Source organism: Mustelus asterias, chromosome 15 (genome assembly GCF_964213995.1).
Source record: "Mustelus asterias chromosome 15, sMusAst1.hap1.1, whole genome shotgun sequence".
Lineage (NCBI taxonomy): Eukaryota > Metazoa > Chordata > Chondrichthyes > Carcharhiniformes > Triakidae > Mustelus > Mustelus asterias.
Window position 1 is genome coordinate 18,389,743 of NC_135815.1, and position 25,014 is coordinate 18,414,756.

The 25,014-nt window shown below is 43.0% G+C and overlaps 1 protein-coding gene across 1 annotated transcript in view; it reads right to left on the reverse strand.

The window, feature by feature from the left end:
* LOC144504381 (alpha-actinin-2-like) overlaps positions 1-25,014 on the reverse strand; it is a 97,892-nt gene that overhangs the window by 16,150 nt on the left and 56,728 nt on the right. Inside the window, exons 7-13 of the mRNA XM_078229596.1 lie at positions 24,830-24,911; positions 21,195-21,280; positions 18,460-18,552; positions 14,362-14,592; positions 11,656-11,803; positions 8,754-8,904; positions 1,984-2,092 (exon numbers count right to left, since the gene is read on the reverse strand). Coding sequence (XP_078085722.1) covers positions 1,984-2,092; positions 8,754-8,904; positions 11,656-11,803; positions 14,362-14,592; positions 18,460-18,552; positions 21,195-21,280; positions 24,830-24,911 — 900 coding nt within the window. The remainder of the gene's footprint in view (positions 1-1,983; positions 2,093-8,753; positions 8,905-11,655; positions 11,804-14,361; positions 14,593-18,459; positions 18,553-21,194; positions 21,281-24,829; positions 24,912-25,014) is intronic.

Genomic DNA, 25,014 nt, shown 5'->3' on the forward strand with positions numbered 1-25,014 from the left:
CAGGCCCTATCCCCATAACCTCACGTATTTACCCCACTAATCCCCCTAACCTACACGTCCTGGACACTCAGGGTTAACAGCCAATCAACCCAACCTGCACATCTTTGGAGTGTGGGAGGAAACCGGAGCACCCGATGGAAACCCACGCAGACATGGGGAGAACACGCAAACTCCACACAGACAGTCACCCGAGGCTGGAATCGAACCTGGGTCCCTGATGCTGTGAGGCAGCAATGCTAACCACTGTGCCACTCACTGTACTACCTTGCCACCCACTGTGCCACTGTGCTGCCCACTCATTACTGAAGATCTTTCATAATCACGAGCATTTGGGGTAACACCGGAAAATGCTCAATGCTTTTGAAATAAAAGCCACCCAATAAGAATTTAACACATTTAGGATTGGAGGATGACGAAAAGGAAGGGAGAAAATGAAAAATAGAACATTTCATATTCAGAACAATACCCAGCATTGGTACAGTGAAATACAATTACAATGACCTTCTTACAGAAATCAATGACACCATTCTAATTAAATAGTTTATTTAGAAATTTTCAAGTCATTAATATTGCACTTAAACACCTGAAATAAGGTGTAATGTCACTCATAGGTCATGTACGTTTCTGCTAATAGTGAGCCATATTGTGGAATGATTAAGACTATGAATCACAGAAGCACAGAATCCCTACAGTGCAGGTGGAGGCCATTTGACCCATCGAGTCTGTACTGACTACAATCCCACCTCGGTCTTATTCCTGTATGCCTGCTCATTTACCCTGCTAATGCCCTTGAAACTCGAGTTAATTTAACATGGCCAATCAACTTAACCCGCACTTCTTTGGACTGTAAGAGGAAACCCACGCAGAGAGGGGGAGAAAGTGCAAACTCCACACAAGCAGTGACCCGAGGCCGGAAATGAACTGCGTCCCTGGCGCTATGAGGCAGCAGTGCTAACCACTGTGCCACCGTGCCACCCATGCAAAATAGATAGTATCGCATCAACCACCTGAGGCACATCCCATCCCATATTCCTTTCCACCGATTTCAGCAGTGTGCAATGTGATACCAATCATTCTGCAAAATCAAATCTCACCCAATATCTTCACAGCATCTTCTCCAAAGATGTGCGGGTTTGGTTGATTGGCCGTGCTAAATTAACCCAATGTCAGGGGGGTTAGCAGGGTAAATATGAGGGGTTGTGGGAATAGGGCCTGGGTGGAATTGTGGTCACTGCAGACTTGAGGGGCCGAATGGCCTCCTTCTGCACTGTAGGGATTCTGTAAGCATCTAAAAGGCTGTGACTATAAACAGTCGCTGTGCATCTTAGCACAAAACAACAATGGCAGTGCTTTGACTTTACATCAATTCTGGATTAAATTGTGCCAAGCTGATGATGAAGGGCCTATATCAGTACATATGCCTCCAGCCTGATGATTCCTTAACCAGTAATATCAGCCGCATGGATTCAGTAAATTAATTTTATGATGTAGAAGTTGTGCAATTTGTTTGCAGATATAAAACTATCTGCATCAAATATGCATCAAGTACAGTGACACACAGGGCGGCATGGTGGCACAGTGGTTAACACTGCTGCCTCACACCCGGACCCTTCAATTCCGGCCTCAGGTGGCTATCTGTGTGGAGTTTGCACGTTCTCACGTGTCTGCGTGGGTTTCCTCCGGATGTTCCGGTTTCCTCCCACACTCCAAAGATGTGCGGGATAGATTGATTGGCCATGCTAAATTGTTCCTTAGAGTCAGGGGGATTTTCAAGGTAAATACGTGTGGTGATGGAGTTAGGATGGGATTGTTGTCAGTGCAGGCTCGATGGGCCGAATGGCCTCCTTCTGCACTTTATGTATGAAAAAAAAAGTACAAGTGTTAGTCCTGTCCCGATATACAGGATATGAGCTATCCTTTTCTATGTTCTATGTTCTATGAGCTATCCTTTATTCAGTTAGTAATCATTCAAATATATCTCACCTCTAAAGCCTCTCTCCGTTTCTGTGTGAGAGTTCCAAAATTGTCCCACTGATCACAGATTTTCTGGCACCTTGCATTTACTTCAACAGCATTGTGATAATTCAATTCACTTTAAAAAAAAGTCAACAAAATCATTGAATTGTTATTCCTCATTTCTGGGATTAATGTATTTGTAACAAAGCAATTAGTTCTCAATCTATTGTCATACTCAAGGTTGTAACTGTAACAGCTGAATGTTTATAGCAGTAAAGTCTATATTTAGTGTCCAATCTCATTTCCTACTTTATAGTCACTTAAACCATAAGCTTCTTTAATTTTCTTGGTCTTGCAACCATTTTGAATATACTCTCCTCAAAGAAGTCCCACATTGATCTCAAAATCAACAAAAGACTGAAATGAAAGATGACCTTGGACCCTCAGGTGATGGTAATGCCATTGAATATCAAGAGGCGAGGATTAGATTCTTGTTGGTCATTGTCTGGCATTTGTGGGCATGAATGTCACTCATCACTTGTCAGCGCAAACATGGACATTATCCGGATCTTGTTGCATTTGGACATGGACTGCTTCAGTATCTGAGGAGTCGCGAATTGCGCTGAATATTGTGCAATCATCAGTGAACATCCCTACTTCTGACCTTTCGATGGAAGGAAGGTCAGAAATGTGGATGCAACCGCAGGCAACTTCAAAAGAGCTAGGTGCTTTTTAATTCCTCTTTTGTGTAGACATCACAGTTAGAAACAATGGGAATACTTGAGATGCATTCAAGCATGAAGGAAAAGGTAAATAAATACAGCTGACTGCATGCGGAGTAAAAACCATTAAGCTGTCAATCAAATGAAAGCTAAAAGGCCTGGACTGAAATTGAATGGAACCAAAGGTTTTCAAAGGGTTGGAAGGTATTTCAAAGATTCTGAGCTTTCTATGACTTGAAATCAATGTAGAATTAAAACAATGAGGCTAAGTGAACAGCTGTGGAGATAGGAATTCCCTTCCCAGTGAAAGTAGCTGTCTTCTGACAGTCAGAGGACTTCAAAAGGGTCTGTTCACACCTGCAGCTTCTGAGAGAGAGAGAAAGAGAAATCCCCAATGCAGAATGCAGTGCTGCTGTGTTTTAAAAGCCTGCCAGATGACCAGGGTGCATGGAGATTAAAGTGACCAGGCCACTTCAAAGTATTCACAGGTGACAGGCAGGAATGAAGATGCTTAACAGAGAGCTGCCTGAAATCACCATGCCGGGAGTGATCTTCAGGTCTGCCAGGGCTAGAAGGGGCAGTCCAGCCATGTGACCCCAATCCTAGGGGATAGTGCCCAGAGGTCAACCCCTTGCCCCCAGTCTGAGTCCACCCAACCCCCAGGACCCTTCAGGATCCTTCTTCTGTAGGCTGGCAGCAGCAGAGGGCACATGGGCACTGGACTTACCTCCTTGACCTTCTCCCCTCGGAGTCCAAGGCACAAGGCCAGGGTGTCAGTGCCAGGGAGCAATGCACCATTGGCACTGCCAAGGCATGGGACCTGAATGGGGAGGAGGCTGTGGGGATCTGAAATGGAGGGGAACTGAGGGGGTGGGCCTGAGGGTGGGGGGTCCGGTTGAGTCACGGTCATGTCTGTGTGGTGGCGGTGGGGGTGACCTGTTATTTGACTGGTGTGGGGGCGATTGCCCCTCTTTTCTGAGGGGTTGGTGGTGCTCCCTGGTCAGCGGGGAAGGGGGGGGGGGTTACGATTTCTGTTTTTGAGGGGAGGGGGGGCCTGTCTCCGACCCTTTAAAAGTGGTGCCCTGATCTCTAAAAGGTCGAGCTGGTCGGCATGATTTGCGGGATGCATAAATTTGCATCCGTCAGGTGGGAGAATCCCACCTGGTAGACACTGCCAGCATCAGGGGGAAACACTCCATTTTTCCCACTGGCGAATTCAGGAGAATTGCACCCACTCTCTTGGAGGCAAATTATTACTGTAGGCCTGACATGCAAATTGTTTGGGAGCAGTGCCTCTCCTTCCAGCATCTCATGCAGATTAACTGGCTGAGGAGCATACATGTTTTCTATTCCATAGTGCTTGGGTATTAGAAGCAAAGAGAATATTAATTTTAAGGAGCTTTGGGCATCCTACTGCTCTTCTGGCTCTGGCTACTCCCCATACAGAATATCCTTGGGAATGCATCTGTGTATCATCCAGCAGACATGCCTCTGCTTGAGGAACACTAGCATATTTGGGAGATTTGCCTTCGAGAGGACTGTTAGATTTGTGATTTTCATGTCTTCCCATGAGGTGGTATAGAGTAACAATAACACTGAAAAATCAAGGCACTGTAAGCCAAGTAATTGCTCCGTTAATATCTCATTAACAAAATTAAAATTCTGTGCAGTCATTCTCTGCTTGTTTTGCTAAATTTTTTACATTGAAGCATTTTATAATTTTCTTTGGGCTGTTAAGTTTAACCTGTAATGCCACATTTGGTATTCTTTGTTTTTAGTGTCACTAGCTTTGTATCAACACTGATTACCCTTGACATTTCAGCTCATTACTTCTTCACAGCAGTCACAAACTGTCAAATGTAACGCCCAAGGGTCCTTAACACTGACAAGGTGAAGCATTCTAGACTTCAACACCCCAGGGAACATTAAGCATTGCATCCCCAGGCTTTGCAGCAACTTCAATCTTTAAATCCCTCATCATTAGTTCCCCCGCTTGTATAACCCAAATAGGAATTATGCGGCTGAAAGGGTTATTTTTCTCAATTCTCCCCTGAGATGTGGGCACTGCTGATGATGCCAGCATTTGTGGCACATCCCTAACTGCCCTTTGAGAAGGTGGTGGTGAGCCGCCTTCTTGAACCGCTGTTGTTCATCAGGTGTAGGTACACACTCAGTGCTGTTAGGAAGGCAGTTCCAGGATTTTGATCTAGTGCCAGTGAAGGAATGGTGATCTAGTTCCAAGTCAGGATGTTGTATGATTTGGAGGAGAACTTGCAGTTAGCAGTGTGAAATAAGCAACAGTCACCCTAAGCCTCCTTTCAGTGAACATGCCCACTTCCTGTGGTTTGATGATGCATGCAGTCTATGGCACGACTCAGACAAAGATGTTAATATCATGAAAAGCCATTTGCTGTTGATTTTGCTGTTGCATGCATCTTTTGCTCCTCACCACATCTGAACCTAGGATTGGAAAAGGTGCTCATGTGCAAGGTCTAATGTTAAGAAAGATAAATGGATAAACTTTTATCCAGTAACAGCAGGGCGACACGGTGGCACAGTGGTTAGCACTGCTGCCTCACAGCGCCAGGGACCTGGGTTCGATTCCCGGCTTGGGTCACTGTCTGTGTGGAGTTTGCACATTTTCCCCGTGTCTGCGCGGGTTTCCTCTGGGTGCTCTGGTTTCCTTCCACAGTCCAAAGATGCGTGGGTTAAGTGGATTGGCCATGCTAAAAAATTGCCCCTTAGTGTCAGGGGGACTAGCTGGGGTAAATGCATGGGGTTATTGGGATAGGGCCTGGGTGGGATTGTGTTTGGTGCAGACTCGATGGGCAAAATGGCCTCCTTCTGCACTGTAGGATTGTATGATTCTAGCTTGACAACCAAGAGTAAGACTTTTGGTCTAGGTTTGGTGCAAGTGACATTTTCTAACCAGCCAGACATCCAATATAAAAGCCAGGTGCGATGTATGCACCATGGCTATCACAAATGTTTTCAATCATTCATGAGGTGTGGGCATCACTGGCAAGGCCAGCATTTATTGCCCATCCCTAATTTTCCTCCAAAAAGTGGTGGCAAGCTGCCTTCTTGAATCGCTGCAGCCCCTGTGGTGTTGGAATGAACAATTATGAAGGGAGTTTCAGGATTTTTATCATTTTATCTAGTTTCAAGATTCTTGATGATATTCTTTAACACAAAGTGAGGTCTATTCATTCTTCAAATGTGAACCTTGCAGGTAAGGTTAGCATTCATTCCCCATCCTTAATTGCCCTTGTGCAGGTGGTGGTGAGCTACCTTCTTGAATTCTAAGCTACACCACATTGACAGCAATTGGTTCAAGAAGGTGGGTCACCACCACTCTCTCAAGGGTAATTAGAGATGAGTAATAAATGCTAGTCTAGCCAGTGACACTCGCATCTTGGGAATGAGTCAATAAAAAAAGGTTATAGAGTCACAGAATCACAGAATACTATAATGTAGAAGAGGCCCTTCAGCCCATCGATGCATGAAAGGCCCTGACCTGCCAACCTAATTCCACTTGCCAGCATTTGACCCATAGCCTTGAATGTTATGGCGTCATGCAGTTTTCAGCACAGGAGGCGGCCCTTTGGCCCGTTGTGTCTGTGCTGGCTTTCAAACACCTATCTAATCCAATTCCATTTTCCGAACACTTGGTCTGTATAGCCTTGTATGCTATGGCATTTCAAGTGTTCATCTAAATGCTTCTTAAATGTTGTGAGGGTTCTTTCACCCTTTCAGGCAACGAGTTCCAGATTCCCACCCCCGTCTGGGTGAAAAAGTCTTTCTCCAAATCCTCTCTCAATACCCTGTCCCTTACCTTAAATCTATGCCCCATGGTTATTGACCCCTCGACAAAGTTCTTTCCTATCTACGCCCCTCATAATTTTGTACACCTCGATCAGGTTCCCCCCCCTCAACCTTTTCTACTCTGAAGAAAACAATCTCAGCCTAGCCAGCCTCTCTTCATAGCTGAATTAAAATTCCCCAGTGTTAGAGTATAACCGGTGACAACTTTGTATTGGTTGTAATGTGACCAATGGGAACAAGACGCAAGGGTCAGCTGACCCAGTAAACCATGGAACCAATTACAGAGTGATGTCATAGTCAGCTGACCAGCTGACTCACTATAAATAAGAAACCATGTAGAATTGCTGGAAGCTTGGAGTGGCCCAGAGCGAGGCCCCAGGTTTGGAGTAATGATGTTTCTTTATTAAACCCTTTCTTTGATTTATAAGTTGGAGTGAGTTTTGTTGTATCATATGCTAAAATTGCCCCTTAGTGTCCTGGGATGTGTAGATTAGAGGGATTAGCGGGTAAAATATGTAGGGATATGGGGGTAGGGCCTGGGTGGGATTGTTGTCGGTGCAGACTCGATGGGCCGAATGGCCTCTTTCTGCACTGTAGGGGTTTCTATGATTAGAACATGGTGCTAAGTTGCATTTTCCCCTGTTTTCTTTTTGGCTATTTCTAAAGGGGGACTATTGTGACAAGAGAGCATTTGGCAAACAGAACAAAGCACAAAATAAACGTCAAACAAGGGCTGTTTATCCTCCCTCCCAAATTCAATCCTTTTTTGAGAAAGTTAATCGTCCTCCAAAAAAGCTTTTGAGGAAAGAAACATTTTGGACCCCGTTTGACGTGTATGTAGTTTTAATATTGTCTGCCAATTCTAGTTAGACGCACACTTCACCTCCCAAGAGAATGCTTCAGGTTATACTGCTGTCTCACTTACAGCACTACTGGAGACTGAGTTACAGCTGTTCCTCTGATCTTCTGGTGCCAGGAATTTGAGATCAAAGTGTTGAAACAGCTATTGGAATTCAACCACTTGTAGGGCTATTAATGCGACAATATATACAATGGCTTATGCCACTGTCCTTTTACCATTGATGAAGCCACTTCAAGGCTCTCACTTTCCTTCAGCTATGGATTGAACAATTGAGTTGTATTTCATGGAAAGAAATATACTGGCTATGGAGGAACAGAGAGCATCACTCCACACTAGAAGAATGAGGGGAGATCTTACAGAAACATAGAAGATTATGAAGGGAATAGATAAGATGGAAGCAGGGAAGTTGTTTCCACTGGCAGGTGAAACTAGAACTAGGGGGCATAGCCTCAAAATAAGGGGGAGCAGATTTAGGACTGAGTTGAGGAGTAACTTCTTCATACAAAGGATTGTGAATCTGTGGAATTCCCTGCCCATCGAAGCAGTTGAGGAGACTTCATTGAATGTTTTTAAGGCAAGGAGAGATAAAAATTTTTGAACAGTAAAGGAATTAAGGGCTTTGGTGAGCTGGCAGGTAAGTGGAGCTGAGTCCACAAAAAGATTAGCCATGACCTTATTGAATGGCGGAGCAGGCTCAATGGGCCAGATGGCCTACTCCTGCTCCTAGTTCTTATGTTCTTATGTTATTGAGTGACGTGTGTGGAACTCATCCTTCCCAGACTCCATTACCACGGCTCCGACCAATGTCATTTTCAATCACTTTTTTTTTAAAAGTCATTTTACTTTTGAGTGCCTGTAATGATTTTAACGAGGCCAACGATGTGGACCTTTTAGAGTATGAGCTTCCAGATTAAGGCAGTAATGGCTTGTCCAACCAGGGAGCCCTGCATGTGTACATAGGAACATAGGAATTAGGAGCAGAAGTAGGCAATTCAGCCCTTCGAGCCTGCTCCGTCATTCAACCAGATCATAATGTGGTGTGTCAGGGTTACTGGCATTCTGGGTTTATACTCTGTTTGAGTGTTGCCACACATTTGGTGTAGGGACACTAGCCTCAGGAGTTATTTCAGTGTCCAGAAAAAAAACAATGTACAAACGAGGTGACATTGTTGTCTTAATAATTATTTTATGAGGAATTCATTTCTTGTTTTATTTGGAGGAGAATCCTTATCATGAAACAATGGCAATAAAAAACCCCAACGTTTTAATCTCTTTTTTGACTCCAACTGTTTGATGTTATCCTTTGGAATTCCTGCACAGTATGTGATTATTTGGAAGCCTGTTATCAGTGAAATGTCACCAGCTGTCAGCCTGGAAATGGAACATACTTCAACTCCTGTGCGATGGCAGCAATTTGCTCCACTCGGTCCTGGTGGGCAGCCAAGTCACTCTCAAACGCCTCATGCTTTCTCAGTAAAGCCCGCACTTCAGTCAAAGAGACAGATTCATAATCTTTTTGCATCAACATGTAATCCTTCCCTGGGGAAACCAAGAACCTGCATTAGTCGGGTAAACTATTCCCCCCCCAGCATTTCAAACTTACAATTCAAAATTCCTTGAAAAAAGTGAAATCAAAACAGGGTTATTTTAATTTTTTTTTTGAAGAGCACATAGAATCCTACAGTGCAGAAGGAGGACATGGGACCTATCGGGCAGAATTTTACCGCCATGCCCGCCCCGTAATCGGGACAGGCACGGCTCACAGAATGGAATTCTCCATTGGCCTCGGGTGGAATTTTACGAGCCTTGCTTGAGCGAGGCAGTAAAATACCGGCCATCAAGTCTGCACTGACTCTCTGCCCGAGCATCTTACCCAGGCACTATACCCGTAACTCCATGTATTCACCCTACTGGGACAATTTAATTGGCAATTTAGCATGGCCAATCAACCTAATCTGCACATCTTTGGAGTGTGGGAGGAAACTAGAGCACCCAGAGAAAACCCATGCAGACACAGGGAAAATGTGCAAATTCTACACAGTCACCCAAGGCCGGAATTGAACCTGGTGCTATTAGCAGTACTAACCACAGTGCCACCATTCAACCCATCAAACCCACACTGGCTCTCTGTAACACAATCTAATCAGTCCCATTCCCTTGCTTTACCCCCAAAACCCTGAAAGTTTGTTTCCCTCAAGTTCCCATCCAATTTCCTTTTCAAATCTTTCATTGTCTCTGCTTCTGCCACACTTGTAGACAGTGAGTTTCAGGTCATTACCAATTGCCATGTAAAAAAATTCTTCCTCACATTCCTCTTGTTTTTACCTAAAACTTTAAATGTGTCTATTGGTCCTTGTACCATCAACTAATGGGAGAAGCTTTTCTTTGTCTACCTTACCTGATGGCAGACAATCTTGTGCACCTCTACCATTTCGCTCCTTAATCTCCTTTGCATCAAGAGATTTATTGGATTTCTTTTTTTATAGTTATTGATATTTCAGCCACTGCTCGTTAATAGCACATTGTAAATTGTTACGGGATTTTATATACAATGATATATGCACACACAGTGGTGTATCTCATTTTACATCAATCATGCTGAGCCACCAGTCAGCATCAGTGTGGGAGTGGCAACTGGTTTGGTTCAAAGCACTGCTTAACATGGAAAAGTTGAGTTGGGGGTGGGCTGGATGTGGGGAAAGTCACTGCAAGCACACAACAGCTGCTAACGAAAAGATCGTACGACACTTTCTGAAGAGCAGGGCAGTTCTCTCCTAGCCTCAACCAACATCATCTCATTGTTGGTTGTGAGACCTTGCTGTGCACAAATTGGCTGCTGCATTTCCCTGCATTACAATAATGGCTACCCTTCAAAAGTACTTCACCAGCTGTAAAGCAATGGGAGCATCCTGAGATTTTAGCGTCCCTAGTTCTGGATCATAAGCTCCAAGTTCAAGTCCAATGTCAAGACGTGTTGACCATGGAAGGAGTGTTCAAAACGTGATTCAACAAGCAGATAATCTGCTCAAGAATCCTTCCACCTCTTCCCCCGCTATTCCTCAAAAGGGAAAAATGTGCGTGTGTGAGGATATGCTTTAAAAAAGTGCAATATAAATGCAAGTGACCCTTTCTTTCACACAATGTTGGGCAGCTGGACATGCACCAGTGTTTGGATGCACTGGTGGACTGTGGAATGAATGGAACACAGGCTGGGCCACAGAATGGAGAGTAGTATGGCCTCGTAAACTGTTCTTTCTTCAGGAACTGTCTATCTGGATACGACTACTGACCATGAAACAATCCTTCAGAAAACAAAATTTGTAGTTAACAACTTCTAGTATCCATGTTTAGCATCAGCAATGCTGCTGGGACCAACATAAAACTTAATAACATGGAAATACATAAAGATACACTATCACAGTGTCTTTAAGAATTTTTAAAAAATCATGTTCTCTGCAGCTCTCACAGCCTCAGCTTATTTCATTGTTATCAAGTTGTCTGTAGCAGTCCTTTTGTTGCTACTTAAATGGGGATTGTTTATTTTTACTCTGGGATCTTTTATGACCCTGCATTGTTAGGAGGAAAGTCATGTGTTTTGGACAGTTTTTTTTCCCTCTGAGTGAATTTAAGGTTTCATTTTCTGTTTGGCTGGCAGCAGTTTTAGTTTGGAAGGGACATCAAGCTGAAAAGAAGTGTTTCTCTCTCTCCCTGGGTTTTGGAAATTCTGCTGGCTAGCTGAAAGCAAGGCTTCTTGCCTTCCTAGAGTTGAAAATCAACTGTTGGTGGCTTGACCAGAGTCTCTCCCTGGTGTTCTGGGAATTGTTCTGACTTCAAATTGTTCTGGATGTATCCAGCGAACTGCTAAAGGTTACAGGGCTTAGAAGTCAGGGTTTCGATTCTCCAACCAAAGGATTCAATTCTAGTATCACTTGAGCATTAGTCTTTGCTGTGTTAAACCTATGTAAAGGGTTTTGTCTATGCGAAGTTGTGTTTGATTGGAACATTTTAGATATATTTGTTAAGGGTTATACATTATTGTGGTTATTTTTTTTGTTTGTAATTGATAAAAGTTATTGCTAATTTTCTTTCTATAGATTCGTAAATGTATTCTTAAATAAACTTTGTTTGATAAAAGCTCCCTAGTGGGTCATTTGGATCATACCTGAATCACACCATACTTACCCTAGCCAAATTCAAAATGCCAAACCTATGATCCAGGTGAGCTTCATAAAACACTTTGGAGTTTCTGACCGGAATTATAACAAAACTAATATTCATCTGATGCCTTACCGTGTGACCACGTTTCATAAGTCAAAGCTTTCTGTCTGAATTTCTCAGCTAAGTGATCCAAACGTTCCAATCTCCTTATTTCACTCAGAAGCCACTCTTCGTATCCCTTTTCTGTCTGCTCAAGGCGCTGCCAAGCACCTGCAATGTCCTGGAAGAAAATGACAAGGAATGGCTCTTTTTATAATATCCTCTTAGGTGTCCCTCTACATCACAAATACAAAATCATTCCCAGGTATCCATTAAGACAATCCTGAATGGGTCAGAGGAACTCCCTCCTCCCATCCAAATCTGATGATCCCCCATGCTAGGAAGTTCAGTATTTTATTATTAAAACAGATGAGGACAAATCTTTTAACCCTCATCTCTTCAACTCTTACCTTTACCTCTTCAGTATTGTTAATATTCTCAATTTCATTAGTGGTTTACTGATGTTGTATTGTTTTAATCCATGTGATTCACACCATGTTTTAATCCACACTACGAGGAAAAATGTCTTTCTCTCTCAATCTATATTAAGGCAACAGTGCAAAATCAATATGATTGAATGGCGGAGCAGACTCGATGGGCTGAGTGGCCTAATTCTGCTCCTATGTCTTATCGTCTAATAAAGTGTTAATGAAATTGTGAGTTATGGTGACATTGCCTCGTTGTAGACAATAATAGCAATCACACAACTTAGTTTGCACTGTATGAATATTTAATATTTATTCATTTCCATTTGTCATTTTACATATATTAATAATTTGAAACATGAGCATGGCTATTTAATTCGGATTTAACTTGAGGTTGGTTATTGCAGAGATTCCAGTATCATTTTTAGGAATGTTTACCAAAGAAACATGATTAAGCATGATTTTATAATTTGTAGAATGTGATCTATATTCCAAAAGAGAGTAAATCGGATTAAAAGAAAATATGCAGTGCATTGATCCTGTTTGTTCTAACATGTCAGGCAAAATGTTCTTCATTATGATGTCACCCAACCTTTTGGGAGGTGAGGCCTGTACTTGATTACATCAAATGGGTATTATTGGGTGGATTTGCTGAGTCTTACTGTGATGGAGCTTCATTAACTTTAGTTAATAACAGTGGATTGAGCCAGAGCTGGAGAAAATCTTGTAAGTGGAACAAGCTGACTTTCAGCAAGGGTAGTCACATTCACTGAAAATGGCTTTGAAATTAACCTCAAAACAGGAACGATCTCTCTCGATCTCAATGCAGCAAACAAAATGGTCTGGCACTCTGGTTTCCTTGTCAAAATCTCCCTCCATGGGTTACTGATGCCTTCAAACTATTACTCTGAGACAGACGGTTCAAGGTGCACTTGGGGGATGAGACAAGCACCTGGAGCAAAGAGTCCAACAGGCTTCCCTGGAGATCTGTTCTAGCCCCAAATCTTTTTCAATCTCTATATCAACGATCTGCTTCTAACCCTGTCTCGGGAGTTCAGCTATGTTGATGATATCTGCTATGCTTCTCAGGCTCGGACATTTTCTAAACTGGACGCAACACTAAACAACGATGTTGCAAAACCGGCCAAATACTGTAAGATATGGCACCTTGAGCCCAGCAGCACCAAAACAATCTCAAGTACATTCTTCCTCCACAATACTAGCGCCAAGAAGGGATCTCAACATTTCCAACAATGACAAGAGATTGAATCATGAACAACATCCTGTTTACCTAGGTGTTACCCTTGCTGAACATTGACATACAAAAAACATCTGAGCAAGACAGCAGCAAAGATCAAAACTTGAAGAACCTCCTCAGTAAAAGTGCTGGCTCTTTGTGGGCTGCAGATTCTCAAACCTTAAGGACCTCAGCTCTTTTCATTGTCTACTCGATTGCAGAGTACTGTTCACTAGTATGGTACAACTCATCCCACACCAGTCTTGTAGATACTCAACCCAATACTACAGGGTGTATGTACCATCATGGATCAATTCAACTCCCCTGGCCTCCTAGTCCTGCAGAACATCCTGCCCCCTCACATAAGGAAGATTGCAACAACGAAGCTCTTCGAGAAGGTTTACGTCAACCCAGGCCTACCTCTACACATGGACCTTACCAATCCACCTGCTGCTCGCCTCCCATCATGCCAGCCTGTATGGCTAAGACCACCATGCCAAGGGGTAACAGCGGAAGCCCTGTGGCAGCAGGAAACATTAAAAACCACTTCCTCATTGCAGGTCCCACCTGGCCACCTGGTTTCAACCTGCCACACCAACACTGGGCAGTCCTCTACCATTTCCACATTTCTACCATTTGTGCAGCAAATTGGCATAAGTGGGCCTTGCAGGGAATCCGGACTGCAGCTGTAGTACACCCCAATCAATGACTGACAGCACTGAAGACTGCTCCTAGCCAAATTCATCAGAGGGTTCAGAGGGCTCCACTTAGCCACTGCGGAAGCTATTGTCTGGCTTGGCGATTACTGCACACGCTAAACAAAAATAACTTTAGCAACGAACAGAGCATTACTTTGTTATCTGCTGTGCAAACGCAGTCAGCTACCAACAATGTCCGGCTTCAAATTTTCACCAATTTCTTGTACCTGTGATGTTGATATTGGCCAATACTGAAAATTGGTTGTTTCTATAAAGTACAGTTTATTATTGAAATTAATTTTACATCAGGCAGGCAAATTGAAATTCTATGGTACCAACTGAGGCTAAAAATTTACCACAAGAATTTTAGTCAACTTACTGAAACCATTTTCCCCTCTGAGGGCATGAAGGCTGGCCTGTTGCTGATCCTCAGTTTGGTCTGCAAAGTGTTGAAGTTGATTTCTAACTGACACTTCTCATGGATTTTGGGAGGTTTGTGTAAACGGCGGTAGTCTCGGAAATCCTCCAATTTCTGTTGCATGGCTTGCATGGTCTTCTCGGGTGATCGGTTTTCCAACCAGGGGATTGTCCTCTGAATCCATTGCAGCAGCTAACCCAGACAGAAATCCAAGTTTACTCACCAAATATTCAAGTGCTTTTATCTAAACTTATACCTTTGCCCTCCACCACCCCATTTACAATACCAAGGGTTTATTTGTTTCCAACGTAAACAGGAATTTTTCCATTTTATACACATAAGCCGAAACTTTACTACCTCAGAAATCTCCGTTGGCCTCGGACAGGATTTTACGAACTCGCCCAAGCGAGGCCATAAAATCCCATAGACTCTTCTGTTCCCAATAGCAACTAGAGAAAACTATACCTACAGATGTGCAAGCAAACAGGTAAAGCAACTCGATAAATTATTAAACATTTTAAACCAAACTGTTCCTTCGCCAGACTACAATCTGGAAAATTAAAATCATACAAAAATATTAATTTTCTGGCACAGATGCTAAGCTTTTTCCTCCTTCTACAATTCTGTCCCCAAAAGAGAAAGGCCATGGTAATGGTACACACTGGATTGTATACTATTATTCCTGGTCATATGATTTCTGAAGAGTTCTGAGGACTTCTAGAACTGTAGAATGGTTACAGCATAGCAGGAGGCCATTTGGTCCATCATGTCCATGCTGGCTTTCTGTAAGAGCTACTCAGCTAGCCCCATTACCCACCCTTCTCCCAAACCTTTATGTTTTATTTTCTCTTTCTGGCTGTTTCACACACTGATTGGTTCTTTGATGCAGACACTAGTCCATTTGTTTTAAACCTCCATTTAAAAAATTGCACTGAGGAGTCTAGTACAAGTTTGTTCAATGTTAAGATATATTTGTTACCTAATATTAATCATATTAAAGAAACCTTTTTCAATTTACAGCAATCAAATTGGCAACTCAAAAAATGAACACCTGATGTTCAGCTGCCATGTTCCACAGTATTTTGGCTAAAATGAGTTTTTAAAGCAGTCATTTAAAAACAAGGTCTCATCAAGAATTCATGGCTCTTCTTATGTGTCATCAGAAGAGAATACCCGCTTATTCCCCAACTATTCAATCTGCACAGTCATTGGGTTGATTGCTGATATAATTGTATTATTTTCTGCTAGATTTGTTCTGAGAAGCATTAATCCATAGACCTCAGATTCATGAGGGGAAAGTTGTGCTTGACGAACTTGTTGGATTTTTATGAAGATGTGACTAGTGCGGTTGATGGAGGGGAACCGGTGGATGCGGTGTTTTTGGATTTCCAAAAGGCGTTTGATAAGGTGCCTCACAAAAGGTTGCTGAAGAAGATTGGGTCACATGGAGTTGGGGGTAGGGTGTTAGCGTGGATTGGGGATTGGCTATTCGACAGAAAGCAGAGAGTCAGAATAAATGGGTGCTTTTCTGGTTGGCGGATGGTAACTAGTGGCGTGCCGCAGGGATCGGTACTGGGCCCTCAACTATTTACCATTTATATAGACAATCTGGAGGAGGGGACTGAGTGTAGGGTAACAAAGTTTGCAGACAACACAAAGATAAGTGGAAAATTGAATCGTGTGGAGGGCGTAGAAGGTCTGCAGAGAGATTTGGACAGGCTGAGTGAGTGGGCGAGGATCTGGCAGATGGAGTATAACGTTGACAAATGCGAGGTTATTCACTTTGGAGGAAATAATAGCAAATTGGATTATTATCCAAATGGAAAGAAATTACAACATGCTACTGTGCAAAGGGACCTGGGGGTCCTTGTGCATGAGACGCAAAAACCCAGTCTGCAGGTGCAACAGGTGATCAAGAAGGCAAATGGGATGTTGGCCTATATCGCAAGGGGGATAGAATATAAAAGCAGAGATGTCTTGCTGCATCTGTACAGGGCATTGGTGAGGCCGCAGCTGGAATACTGTGTGCAGTATTGGTCCCCTTATTTGCGGAAGGATATATTGGCCTTGGAGGGAGTGCAGAGAAGGTTCACCAGGTTGATACCAGAGATGAGGGGTGTTGACTATGAGGAGAGGCAGAGCAGATTGGATCTGTATTCTTTAGAATTTAGAAGGCTGAGGGGAGATCTTATGGAGACCTATAAGATAATGAAGGGGCTGGATAGGGTAGAGGTGGAGAGATTCTTTCCACTTAGAAAGGAAACTAGAACTAGAAGGCACAGCCTCAAAATAAAGGGGGCAGTTTAGGACAGAGTTGAGGAGGAACTTCTTCTCTCAGAGGGTGGTGAATCTCTGGAATTCTCTGCCCACTGAAGTGGTGGAGGCTACCTCGTTGAATATGTTTAAATCACGGATAGATGGATTCCTGATCGGTAAGGGAATTAGGGGTTATAGGGATCAGGCAGGTAAGTGGAACTGATCCACTTCAGATCAGCCATGATCTTATTGAATGGCGGGGCAGGCTCGAGGGGCTAGATGGCCTACTCCTGCTCCTATTTCTTATGTTCTTATGTTCTTAATCTTTGGAGAGGTAGGGTACCTTTTTGGAGAGGTCCAGGGGACACCTTTGGGAGAGGTCAACTGCCCTTTGGATTGTTTAAAGCAGACACAATGTGCATTGAAGGTGCATTGGAACTGTCAAGATAATTGGAACTGTAAAGCTGTCAAAGTATTCAAGTCTCCTGGCCTTAATTTTTTCAGTTTGAAGAAAATATCAGTGCTTGCTATTTAACTTTCTTTGTTGACATATGCTTGAGGGTTATTATTATAGAATTTGTGTTGCATGACTAATTCCACAACCTACCATTATCACAGTGGTATTCCTATCAGTTCACAGTTCAATTGAGGTTCCAAATGGTTATAAATTCTTTGATGTGGGGCTCTGAATACAAATATTTGTTTTTATATAAGATTAAACTCATGAATGAAATGTTCGTTTTAATAAAGGATCAAGAACTTGAAGGAATGTAAATGTAGTTAAGTAACAAGAGTTAAAAGCAAATTACTGCAGATGCTGGAATCTGAAACGAAAAGAGAAAATGCTGGAAAATCTCAGCAGATCTGGCAGCATCTAAGGAGAGAAAGGAGAGACACAAATAGTTTACCGAATATTAACGATAGAGGGTTGGTAGGAGGAGAGGTACTCAATACAATTAATGTTGCCAGGGAGGCAGTGCTTGGTAGACTAACGGGACTGAAGGTGGACAAGTCCCCGGGCCCAGATGGAATGCATCCCAGGGTACTGAAAGAAATGTCAGAGGTAATAGCGGATGCGTTAGTGGTTATTTATCAAAATTCGTTGGATTCTGGGGTAGTGCCGGCGGATTGGAAAACGGCTAATGTTACGCCGCTGTTTAAAAAAGGAAATAGACAAAAGGTGGGTAACTATAGGCCAGTTAGCTTAACGTCTGTAGTTGGGAAAATGCTGGAATCCATCATTAAAGAAGAAATAGTAGGCAAAAATTATTTGTTTGTCTCCTAGTTTTTTTAAAATAAAGTTTAAAGTATATTTATTACTCACAAGTAAGGCTTACATTAACACTGCAATGAAGTTACTGTGAAATTCCCCGAGTCGCCACACTCCGGCGCCTGTTCGGGTCAATGTACCTAACCAGCACGTTTTTGGACTGTGGGAGGGAACACATGCAGACACAGGGAGAATGTGCAAACTCCACACAGACAGTGACCCAAGCTGGGAATCGAACCCGGGTCCTTGGAACTGTGAGACAGCAGTGCTAACCATTGTGCCACCGTGCCACCTTGTAAATTTTGTCGTCTTTCAACAGAAGTGCAGCCGAGATCAGCATCCAAATCATCGCAAGGGTCAAAGTTGCATCCAGCTTATTTTCCCCACGTACACTTAAGGCTTTGATTATAAAGCTCATCATTCTTCCTCTGCAAAGTGTCAGCTTCAGTTAGCAATACATCAATCTGAACTCAACTGAGTAAAGTGGTATAGGAAAAAGGGATCAATTCACATAGTCTTGTCTCTCAGTTTACCTCACTGGCCAGCCTCTCGTACTCTCCCATTGATTTCTCATTCTCCTGATTCACTGCCAGTATCTTGCAGATCCTGTTGGCTGCCATCTCGGCCTATCGTGAAAAACATATCACACCTGAGACAAAAATATGTGCACACAAAGCAAAACAGCAAATCGCAATTGGAGCGCGTTCAAGATCATGAAGGTAATTCAGTATTCGGAAGCGAGCAGCTTAGTTGAACCAATGAGTGTTCCCTTTGGGAAATGGCAAATCACCAACAGAAATCCCAAAATGAGCAAAACATGAGTTTTTGATCACATTTATTTCAAAGCTTCCATAGATCGAATGCAACCAAAAATATATTTGCACTACATTAGAAAATAGAGTTAAAATAATGTAAACCAACACAAAATGTTAATCAATAACTGAAAAGCCCTGGCAATGCTAAGTGTTATGAGCCATCTGCTAGTAGCAAGGGAAATGTTTAGTATGGTGTAAGTGTGCATGCTTTTTCAGTATGGTGTACATTTTGATGTCCATTTCATGGCAAAGGTTGTTATTCTCAGCCTGAAACTCTTTCTAACACAAGTTTAAAACCACCAACTGACCCTGGGGAAAAGGGGTCATAAGTTGGGGATCAACCTGCCCCTAACTGGTCTCATATCCAATATCACTGCAGGGGCGACTTACCATGGGAGGAGTTGGCATGGGGAGGGGTGACAGGCACTGCTTCTGCATGCAGTCATCTCCAAACTAACATCACTTTTGAGGCACATCTGGGGAAATCCTACATTTCCCAACAAATATGCCTTCAGTGACCCTAGTCTTCCCCTACTGAGCACTGTTTTAGCCATCGGAGATCCCCCTTCTGACCTCTCATTTCCCCTCCCTTCCTCATTCCTTTCTCCTTCCCTCTAAGCATATCCCTGTCCTCATTTCTCCATCCTCCTCCTCGGTCTCCTTTTCTTCTTCATTGTCTCCTTCTTTCTCTCCTTGCTCCCTACCTCCCTTCCTGCCCACCCTTTCACCCCCTATTAGGGAACCACAAACGAGTGTAGAATGCATTTTCTAAATAATCCATTTTACACCAAGAAATAAACATGGCAAATTTGCAAGTGAGTTTTAGAAGATGATTAAATAGATCTAGAAAATTGAGCTCAATTACTGCAATGTCTAATTTGATACAGCAAAACATTTTCCAGTGTTCTGGATTGTTATCTGTAGTAAGAAGTTTAACAACACCAGGTTAAAGTCCAACAGGTTTATTTGGTAGCAAAAGCCACACAAGCTTTTGCTACCAAATAAACCTGTTGGACTTTAACCTGGTGTTGTTAAACTTCTTACTGTGTTTACCCCAGTCCAACGCCGGCATCTCCACATCATTGTTATCTGTAAGCATGTTTAAGAACCCTTAAGTTCTAGAGAATTCCAAAGATACATAACTCTTTTAGTGAAGTAATTTCTCCTCATCCCAGTCCTAAATGATTGGCCCCTTATCCTGAGACTGTTGTCCTGTGTTTTAGATTCCTTGACCGGCAGAAACAATCTTTCAGCCTCTATCCTATCAAACCCCCTCAGAATCTTGTTGGCTCAAATAAATCGCTTCTCATTCTTTTAAACTCCAGAGAATAGCGGCCCAATTTACTTAGCCTCTCTTAATAGACAACCCCCTCATCCCAGGGACCAATTTAGTGAACCTTCCACCTAACCTACACATCTTAGGACACTAAGGAGCAATTTAGCATGGCCAATCCATCTAACCTGCACATTTTTGGACTGTGGGAGGAAACTGGAGCACCCGGAGGAAACCCACGCAGACATGGGCAGAACGTGCAAACTCCACACAGACAGTGACCCAGCGCCAGAATCGAACCTGGGTCCCTGGTACTGTGTGGCAGCAGTGCTCACCACTGTGCCACCCAATGCCAACCTACCACCCTTGATCTAATCATCTAAGTCTTTCTAAGTGCATTCTTAAGTTTTCCTTAATAATAGATTCCAGCTTTTCCCGAATGACCGACAGGCTAGCTGGCCTATCGTTCCGTTTTCCCTTTTTCTCCTTTCTTGAAAAGTGGTGTTACATTTGCCAATTTCCAATCTGAAGGGACTGCTCCTGAAGCTTAGGTATTTTGGAAATAAAGGGAAATTGACTAGTTTATCAAAAATATTATCAATTGAGTTAAAGCAGCCTTACAAATGCTACGCAAATATTAAGGCAGACTACCAACTCAAAAGAGCTCTGTAATTGTGAAATTGAACTCCAAATACAACAGGAACGCAGATTGGAAAAGTCAACACAGGAGCAAATATACAACGTGAACTGCTCAATCATAGATCCAACTTCTTTCTGTCCAATGTTCTCACCATTCATCATCCTTTCTCAAAATGTATGCTGGAGCATAGTCCCACAGCATCAGAGCATCCCAGTACTTCAACCAACTGCTCATTGTCTTGCGTTCTTAAGTGAATAATAAGTGCCGTTTGGCTATGGAGGGCATCAGGTTGGAGAATTCCAGCTTTTCTAAGCTCGGAATTAATAAATACAATTTTTGGCTTGGCTGCACTAACTCTGTCTACACCTATCTCTTATTGCAGAAAAAACAGTATTAATGATGTGTCCGCATGAAAATGTACTAACGTCAAGATCTGGGGAATAAAGTTATTGTCTGATTATGAAACACAACACATATACATCTAAACAAGCACTATTGCAAGCACCAAATTCATTGCGGCCAACACAACATTCCGAGTACCTGCTCTGCTCCAGCAAAAGCATGATAGAAACAGGAAACGTACGTCATGAGAGCCCTCTGATCGGGTTTGGGTGTGCTGACAATATCTAATGAGGAGGGAAAGCACAAGAACACGGGTAGAATAAACAAGGTGGAAAGTAGCAATCCATGTTGGTCTTTGGAAGGAATGCAGCGCTACAGTTTTCTTCATGTCCAAATTTGAGCAAATAGCATGTCCCCACTTACATTGCCCCTTCCTACTGCTCTGCTGAAATTAATGACTTCAATCAGGCCATTGAGGTTGGCCTATTGGAGTATGAACTTCCAGATCAAGGATCCATTTGATGAATGTTATAGACTGCACATCCTTTATAATTTCCTCAAAAACCTTTTGTTAATGTTTTGTTTGCACTTCAGTTCCACGCTCCTGATCTACGGACACCCGGTGCGGAGGGGATGGGGAAGAAGGAGGACCTCCTCGTGAACCTGCTCCTGGGCCTGGCAAAACTTACCATAAACACGTCCGGGCAGTGGGCGACCGAGGGGGTCATCCGACCTGACTGTCTGCCCTCTACCGCAGCTATATTTGTGGCCAGGTGTCCCTGGAGAGGGAGCATGCGGTGTCCGAGGGGCACCGTTGATGCCTTCTGTGCCCACTGGGTACCGCAGGGGCTGTGATGCATTATTGACCCCCTTTAGTCACATTTTGATTTGATGTTTTAAGTTTCCTTTCCACTTTGTCTTTTGTTTCCGGCAGTTCCCTTCCTTTTGGGAACTGCCCCTTTTAATTTGTCCCTTTGTTAAGTTGATTTAGTTTATTTGGTTGGCTAGGATTGGATCCAATTGATGGATTAATCAGGGAGTCTTTGCCTTGTACCTAACCGGGAGTGTCAGTTCCTCTGATACCCCTGGAAATAGACTGCTGACCACTAGGACTCTGTGTACTACTGTTAGAGTTTGTAAATAAAGGGATTTTGGTGAAGGGACTTCTGCCTCCAAAGACTTATTACAAATGGGCTAAAATATAGCCCTCATTTCATAAGAGATCTCTTAAGAGGAAGTCACCATTGTTTCACCAAGTGCTTCTTTCATTCAGAAACCTCTCTGATGTAGTAGAATGTAAAGGGAATTCATGGGTGATTACATGAGTGACAGAGAGTTGTGAGTGGGTAAGTGTGTGAATGAGTAAATGTTGGTGTTAAGCCAATCCATCAATTAGTGTCTCTAATGTACATTAAGTCAGAAGGAATTGGAAGATTCTTTGTAGATGGAGATAACTTAATGCTGACAACTGCAGTAACACTAGAAACTTGAAAAACCTATAGATCAGATGGTAAAAAAGAAACACCAGTCACCAGGATCTGAAGCTATTGAACAGAAAAGAAAAGGTGATTAAGACAAAAATAAGGAACGTGAAAAGTCACATGAACAATCCAGCATCAGACACGATGGGAGACGTAGCAGTTGGAAATCAGAAGGTTGAAGTTTAAAGGTCAGGGGTGGCCCATAAGTCTTGGCCTCACCTTCTGTGCACCTGCAAACGCATGGTAGTAACAGGACACATAAGTCATAACAGCCCTTTCGTCAGGTCTTGCTGCATCTACAATGTCTGTTTGGAAAGAAAATTGTTGCTTTTTACCAAATGTCAAATAAGACTAATAGACTGTAACTTACGCCCGGATAAATCAGGTAACGGCGTTCATTTAAGTGTACAATGAACAAAAGCAGATAATTCACATCCAGCTGATTTTGTGTATGGCTCTGTCCCTGCTTTTGCTCACTGGGTACTCACCATTGAGAAGGAGGATGCTTCACAGCAGGACAAGCTGTTACAGGGATGCTGGGATTTGTTTGTCGACCGTCTCAGTTAAGTACATCAGCTAAGCAACAGGCATACACCTCTCCAACAACAAATCATTATCCATATATGATTAGATTAGATGACATGGGGGCCACCATCTGCTATTGGACAGTGTTTTAGGGCAAGGGACATTATTGCAAGAAAGAGTACAAACAATTTGGATCCATTTTTCGAGCAGCCTGCAGCATTCCCTTTTATCATCTCATTTTCCAAAATAAAAGGAGCAGCAAGATCACAAAAATCACATCTCTGAGGATTTTTAGGGCCAGAAGTCTCAGCTGTGTCACTATAGACAGAAGACTTAACTCCAGAGAGAGAGAGGCAGGGGGAGTGGGGGTGGGGGGGGGGGGGGGGGGGAAGCGTAACAAATAGGAACATGGGGATAAGAGTCCAGCCCCACAACCCTGCTCCATCATTCAAAAAAATCTATCCATCTCTTGTTCTGAAATTTTCAATTGTCCTAGCCTCAATAGCTTTTTTGGATGACAGATTTCCACTAACCATTGTGTGAGGAAGTGTCTCTTGACATCAAAATGAATGACGGAGCAGGCTTGAAGGGTCAAATGGCTCACTCCTGCTTCTATTTTCTATGTATTTATCATCCCCAAAAGGTTTAGCTCTATTTCTAAGGCTATAGTTGCCTTGTTCTTGATTCCATCTCCCAAATGAAATAAGTTTCTCTTGGTCTACAGGCAGCACCAATCCTAAGGAAAGATCTAGAGAGGAAACATAGAAAACAGGTGCCTGAGTAGGCCATTCGGCCCTTTGAGCCTGCACCACCATTCAATATGATCATGCACTTTCAGTATCCCACTCCCGCTCTCTCTCCATACCCCTGATCCCTTTAGCCGCAAGGGCCATGTCCAGCTCCCTCTTGAACATATCTAATAAATTTGCTCCAACAGCTTTTGTGGTAGAGAATTCCACAGGTTCACAACCCTCTGAGTGAGGACGTTCTTCTCATCTCAATGCTGAATGGCTTACCTCTTATTCCTAGACTGTGACCCCTAGTTTTGGACATCCCCAACATCGGGAACAGTTTTCCTGCATCTAGCCTGTCCAGTCCCATCAGGATTTTATATGTTTCCATGAGAGCCCCTCTCATTCTTATAAATTTCAACGAGTACAAGCCTAGTTGATCCAGTCTTTCTTCATACCTCAGTCCTGCCATTGCGGGAATCGGCCTGGTGAACCTTCACTGGACTCCCTCAATAGCAAGAATGTCCTTCCTCGGACTAGGAGACTAAAACTGCACACAATACTCAATTTGTGGCCTCACCAAGGCCCTGTGTAACTGCAACAAAGACTCACCTGAAGAAGGGGCTTAGAGCTTCGAAAGCTTGTGTGGCTTTTGCTACCAAATAAACCTGTTGGACTTTAACCTGGTGTTGTTAAACTTCTTACTGTAACTGCAACAAGACATCCTTACTCCTAGACTCAAGTCCTCTTCCATTAACTTGGAATGGCAACTGGAAGTGTACAAGTTTGAACGGGGAGGGTTGAAAGATGCCTTTTGCAAGTCCCATGGAGTCAAGGGGTCTCTTGCTCCTCTTGGCTGCACAGTAACGTCTTGAGAATTTTTATTCTTAAGTATATCTTTTATTGATGGCTTAAATCGGTTGTTGAAGAGTGCTCAGTGGATCAGGTCCAACACCTACTCCACTCATTGGTAACCAATATCCCAAAGGAAAATCAGGCACAACGAGGTTCAATTACTACTCCAATGTTTATATTTTCATTCTGATTTTGAGTTGCAATGGGAATTTCAGAACTCCCGTACTGAAGTACATATTACCTTCTGCATCCAGCATCTTAGGTATATCCAGTTCTTTTTCTGCAACCTCCAAGGCAAGGTTCAGGTTGTAAAGGGCATCATCCTATATAGAAGACAATCTTGTTACTCAATAATATGAACTTTGACAAGAAGTTACTTGGCCACTTGAATAGCAAGTGGGAAAAAAACTGCAATTCTAGCCAAGT